The sequence below is a fragment of the Apium graveolens genome, chromosome 8, assembly GCF_009905375.1.
Source record: "Apium graveolens cultivar Ventura chromosome 8, ASM990537v1, whole genome shotgun sequence".
NCBI lineage: Eukaryota > Viridiplantae > Streptophyta > Magnoliopsida > Apiales > Apiaceae > Apium > Apium graveolens.
In genome coordinates, this window is record NC_133654.1 from 240,042,825 (window position 1) to 240,048,967 (window position 6,143).

Sequence of the window (6,143 nt, forward strand, 5' to 3'; positions counted from 1 at the left end):
GTGACATTAATTTAGTGCAAGTCTGAAGAGCCGTTTCCAATCAGTTGGTATTAGTTTTGAAGGCAAAAGATCGGTGTTTGCGGTTCCTTAGGAGGAGTATGCTTTACAGATTTAGGACTGAAATAAATTAAGTAATGTGTTGAACTGTTATTTTAGTTTTAGGAATGAGTTAGTAGTTTAAAATTAGCAGTTATGTAGTTCTGCGTTTATAGCCATATTATCAAAGAAAGTTATATTCTCTCAAGTTTATGGATTAGTATTCTGTCTTGCAGTATATTTGATCATTTTGTCTTCTAAAATAGCTAACAAAAATAATAAATTATACTACTAATAAATGACCAAGAAGACTGAGAACAAAAGAAATCTAAATCACAATAATAGATAAGGAAGATATACTGTAAACCACAGCTTTTTACAAACTCAGCACATAATGATCAAATACACAATCATCAAAACTCTAAACTATGTCCCTATGTATATCATTATTGAGAGAAGCCCAAGCAGGAGATGTTTGGAACCCTTGTCACCACTGTTCTCTCTTGCTTGAATATGCTCAGCCACATTGAAGTTACCTACGAAACACGACATAATCTAATGAGGCTAATCCATAAAGAATGCATATTACAAACAAGGCAATTCGTTACCTCTTTTTGGACCATAGCTACATCCTGCCTTGATTGTGGCCCTAACATCCCATACCGAGGCCCTGTTGTAAAACAAGAAGTGGGATAATATGTCGTCGATGCAGTTCAGCACAAGGTTTGTTTCACTAAAACATGACCCACGGCAGTACTGATCAGTGTACTCTGGTGGCACGTTGATGTTTCCGCTCTCTGTCAATCTATAGGATTCCTCGCAGCTACTATAAACCTGCCAAAGAAACAGATTATGCAAGCAAATTGTCTCATTAGTTGATTTGTCACAATTAATTTTCAAAATTACAAAGGAGAAAATTGCATGGAACTATAAAATATGAAGTTTTAAGATGCCAAGATGATGCTGAACAAAACGAATGTTACTGTATTAACCAAGTGGGGGCAATGAGGTAGACTGAATTAATGAAATGCAAGCGAAAATCAGATGATAAGTACGTAGTTATTGTTGAAGCATAACAGGGCTTTGGAAACAACTTCAACAGGATCAGCAGCGCCTATGCTTCCTGTTTGAGGAACAAATCCACCTGCACCTCCTGTTTGAGGCAGGTTTCCATTAACAGCTCCCTGAGAACCAAATTGAGGGAAATAGTCATCTGCCTTCCCTGTCAATGAAACAGAAAAACTTGAGATGAACATTCCATTCAGTACTAAATAAGCAGAAAGTAATTGTTATCTGTTTAGTTAGTTCATGATACCTACAAGGGTGCAGGGAAACGCGAAAACAACAGCAAGAGCCAGAATTGCAAGGTTGTGTATCGCCATTTTTTACCCTGTTTAACTGGTACAAAATTTATATTTAATGGAACCTAAAAGTTACTTTTGGCTAATTAAATGCACAAAGTATATATTCCAGGTTTTAGCTTCTAGATGTGGAATGCAGACCTAATTAGATAAACACCAATGTGTAGAATCATAACTACCTATAACAAAAAGAGCAAATCTTAGTAGAAGAATACAACAGCAGCAGGAAAAGTTAAGATTAAAAAAAAACATTTTTGCAAAAGGGGATGTAAAAATATTAACATTATTTAGCTTAGGTTAAAAATGGTTGGAAAAGAAATGACAAAATAAGGAGGCAGTTGGTGAAACCACCAACTTAACTTGCAGGAACAATTCTTTGTGAGCGTTAGGAGTCGAACCTAATACCATCTTCTTTAGTTGCAGTACAACTTGAGGTTTACCTCAAGGGTTAAAGAAATGAACAGTTTTTCTTTTGATCATGTGTACTCTGCAAAACATCATCTTGCCAATTCATTCTGTACAAAAATTATGTATCCCGTTCTGTGGACGTACATTTCTCTTTCACATATTACTTTTCTCTTTGTAATAGTCATTTGGCCGAAATTTTCGTCCTCACGCACTCATACTTCCTTTTAGAAGAAGGATATCCACTGTGCTACGATGTTTTGAAAATGACTCGCATTACTGCACTAATGCACCTTATACAGATACATTCATAAGGTAAGACAAGTGTTCATAAGATTAAACTTGGTTTTTCAACGTTACTCTACCATATATGTAAGGGGTCCAGGTCCACAATAAGCGTTTGTTATAGCAATACCATAACGTGTTAACTAGAATCCCATATATGTAAGAGATCAGGTACATAACAAGCATTTGTTGTAGCAATACCATAACCTGTGAATTAGGATTTTTTGTGTAAGTGTATACAAGTATCGAAGTATGATTTGTTATAGAAATCATTTTCCCGTGGACCCTTTGTCATATGTAAGAACCGAGATTCGTACACTACTTTTCCCAACTGCAATGCAGTGAACTCCTGTGGACACCTTAATTTCCTGCCAGGAGCATACATTTGTGCACTAAAAAGGCACGTAATTACTAGAAAGTGTGTTACAAAAATGTACCTTAAATTATACGGTAGTAGTAGAGAAGCTCAATTGCTTCATTACACACAAAGATCTTCTAGAATAGCACAAATATTTTTTATATTCTAGTCCATGTACAAAATGTGTCTCTATCAGTCTATCACCAAGGAAGATCTGAACCAGTACGTAAGCATTCAAATTCACTTGATCAGTGCATCAGCAGCGTTGATTTTCTCCAACACCACCGGCTATACTTTGAATATTTCGTCTAACTGTAATTGAAACTTAACGAAACACATGATCGATTGGAACTGGATCACATGCCAAGTGATAACGTGTCTCCATCATGCGACATGTGATTCCCAGACCAGAGTTCAGCCATTCTGGTTTATGAGTCCAACCACATGACTAACCTTTCTAGAAGATTCTCCTCCACACAACTTACAATACAATCAGTTCATTGAGATTCAAATTATTATGGTTCCGATTTCATTCTCAACTGATTAAAAAATTTGTGCAACTGTTACATTTTATCTTGAACTGACTTGTTCAGTATAACAAATTCAAGAAATGTCAATTTTATCAACCAAGAATAGGATAACTTAACAAAAGCAATGCAACTATTTGAAAAATTGCAGCTTAGTTAGGCATGTTATGTGGTAGTACAATTTAGCAAAACGTTTAAACTTCACCAATTGTTCATGTCGTTAAAGAGTGGTTCATCTCATAAGAAATATATATTCAAACACTGAACCAAGCAATTCAAATATTGGCAAATGCAACATAACAGATGTTAAACATCCAGCAGTATACATATAAAATGGTACATGTTTACTGCTGATTCCAATTCTTGTATGAAATATTCAACGATTTGAATGATTCTGTTTAAGCCATCCGGCATATTTTCCCAGTGAATTTATAACGAACTAGTTTATTTAGGCTATGGAAACCCCAGAAGATTGCTTTACCAAACTGATTACAATCAGTGAGAGCAAGAACCTTATATTGATAAGTAGCTGTGTGTGTGTGTTTTAGGAATGTGCAGAGCTAGCTAGTATCTACTACGCTTGCAAATAACATAGAAGAACAGAAAAACCAAGTCATTTAGTTTACATATTCGTCATTATCCTCCTCTTTTATACTTGTATCATAATAAGGGCCTATTTATTTAGTTAGAGGAGCTGATGAGGCCATCCCTTCCAGAACTGCAAGCAGGTCTCCGTGGAGGAAGCTGTTGGTGAGGTGTTCTCTGAAAAGATTTGACGAAAATTATTGAGAATTCAAATAAACTACAACAAATATTAACAAGTTCTAATTTATCAATCTCTAATTATGTTAAATATATTACCTGCAGTTTTGGCTGCAAATTCTCTATGTACACTGATGATATTGGATCAACGCCTGCAGCTTGCTGATTGAGAACATAAATTAAGCCATTATCCATAAGTGGTAATGGAAGCTAGACAATTACAGAATTACATATTTCCATTCATAAACTAACCTTGCATAACGCCCAATCTGCTGAGTCAAAGAAGGCCCTCTCATGATTCTGCAGTTGAACATAACCCATATAATTACTCACATATGCTACTAAAATGAACAACTTGATTTCATCAATTGAAAAAAATATACTTGCCTTTGAGATCAAAGGCTTCTTCTTTGGCATTATTTCCCCATATTTTTTTTGCACCGAGTTTGACTGTGATAAAATAGAACACGGTTAAAGGCTAAAGCTGCACTACTTTGACTAAACAGGTAATCACATCAAACAGGACAACATAGACTGGAATAAATTTGTTAGGCTACAATTCAAATTCCAATTAACATCCAACTGAAATAATCCTAACAACTACTTTCTATGTCAACTGAAAACACATATTGTAATTGTAATTAAGTAAGCACTCATTCTATAATCACATGTGCCTAACTCTAATCAAGATACTGTACAACTCCGCCAAGTCAGAACTAGCCTAACTCTCCTCAAATTCGTCACGAAATCCAACAAAATTTTCTCTACCCCATTATCAATATACTATAGAACACTCTCCTTTCAGGATCTAATTAGACTAAAACTTAAAACATTTACACATCTAGAAATTCTAAAAATAGAGAACAAAGGATGGGGAACAGAGGAAAAAATATTAGTTTGATACTGCCTGCTTTTTAGGTGTCATGCTGTTAATGATTAAAAAAATCTCCGAAAAGACAAAAAATAAAATCTGAAACAATAGCTGCCATGTGTAACAGCAGTGTAAATATCTATTTATATAGATGATATTTGCAGAACTATGACGAATTCAATTTCAAATACCCGTGACACTTTCAACGGTATCACAATTGCGTCATATTCCCGCTGCTGCTGTACCATTTTGGTACGGTTCTAAAGATTGCTAGGGGGTTCTACCGTACTAGGCCGTTGTGGTACATTCTACAATTAGAAAAACCGGTGTGATCAACTTTCTGTATCTTATAAATTATATTTATTTGTTACACAAATCAATATGCTACAAAAAAACAGCAACTAATTCATTTTATATGCCACAAAATCAGAAGCATGAAACTGTATCACATCACATATAAGGCATGCCAATTTCTTAATTCATTGATTACAGGCTTAAATCTCAAGATCACGGCTATCAACACACAAAAATTCTTTCAATTTTACTAAATCATCAACAGTGCAATAACAAATTCAACTATATTCGTAATCAAAAACTTCATACATAAGAGCCTCATTAAAATCCGATATTACAAGAAATCACAAGGAAAACCTACAACTTACGCAAACGAGGAAAAATTATAGCAAACAAATATATAACCTCTACTATTTCAAGTTTTGTTTTCCTGTACCCTTTTCTTTTAATAACAATATTCACTTAATGTTATTATGGACGATTAACAATAATTTTGAATGTGCAAGAAGCCAAGAACAGATATGATTACTAATTGTGAATTCTTGTTTCAACATGAAGCTCTCTAAAAAGAAAATTACGATAAATACATGGAAACATATACTATGGGTATAAAATAGTGAAAAGTGGTTGAGGAAGTACTGACCTCGTGATCGTGGACAGTAACAGTGTCGTCTCCATTTCTGTTGTAAGTAGCTGCCATCCTTCTAATTTATTTTCCCTGTTACATTCACAATTTACATATAAGTCATATACACATGCAATATATTCAGAGAGAGTGGGAGAGATTTATACATGGAGAGAGAGAGAGAGAGAGAGAGAGAGACCTGAAGCACCGAAACAGGGGATCGCAAGAAGGGGGATGGGGATAAAAAAGAGATAAGAATAAATCAAGAAAATAAAACGGAAGAGAGAGAGAGAGAGAGAGATGATAAAAGAGGTTAGGAAAAGGTGGGATTGAGTAAACGAGTTGTTAGAGATAAGAACATATCTATCGATATATATACATTTCACACACGCACCCTCGTGTGTTCAAACAATTTTCAAATTAAATTTCTCGTTTGATTCTTATTTTGTTAATCAAATTAATTGTTACCAAATCTTCGAAATTATAGCAGAATCAGAATTGATAGACATAATCAAATTAGCAAATTATTTTATTAACAATTAAGTTTGTAAAATAAGTTTTATATCAATAAATTTTGAAATTTAAAAAATCGAATTTAAAATATAAAACGACGAGATAG

At 34.3% G+C, this 6,143-nt stretch overlaps 2 protein-coding genes across 3 annotated transcripts; both read right to left on the minus strand.

The window, feature by feature from the left end:
• Nucleotides 1–378: 378 nt before the first annotated feature.
• On the minus strand, nt 379–1,813 carry LOC141678693 (uncharacterized). Of its 2 annotated transcripts, XM_074485055.1 has the most exons (5): nt 1,796–1,813; nt 1,352–1,426; nt 1,092–1,258; nt 645–870; nt 379–572 (listed from the first exon to the last, which is right to left on the minus strand). In XM_074485055.1, the coding sequence occupies exons 2-5, from the start codon at nt 1,416–1,418 to the stop codon at nt 463–465; spliced, it is 570 nt and encodes a 189-aa protein (XP_074341156.1). In that variant the 5' UTR covers nt 1,419–1,426; nt 1,796–1,813; the 3' UTR covers nt 379–462. The 2 variants fall into 2 exon arrangements, with proteins under 2 accessions (XP_074341156.1, XP_074341155.1); XM_074485054.1 differs by lacking the exon at nt 1,796–1,813 and having other exon boundaries at nt 380–572; nt 1,352–1,763.
• A 1,583-nt stretch (nt 1,814–3,396) lies between these two features.
• LOC141676483 (uncharacterized) lies at nt 3,397–5,876 on the minus strand. The gene is made up of 6 exons (XM_074482134.1): nt 5,724–5,876; nt 5,543–5,617; nt 4,122–4,184; nt 3,987–4,034; nt 3,834–3,896; nt 3,397–3,734 (listed from the first exon to the last, which is right to left on the minus strand). The coding sequence occupies exons 2-6, from the start codon at nt 5,597–5,599 to the stop codon at nt 3,654–3,656; spliced, it is 312 nt and encodes a 103-aa protein (XP_074338235.1). The 5' UTR covers nt 5,600–5,617; nt 5,724–5,876; the 3' UTR covers nt 3,397–3,653.
• Nucleotides 5,877–6,143: the final 267 nt, after the last annotated feature.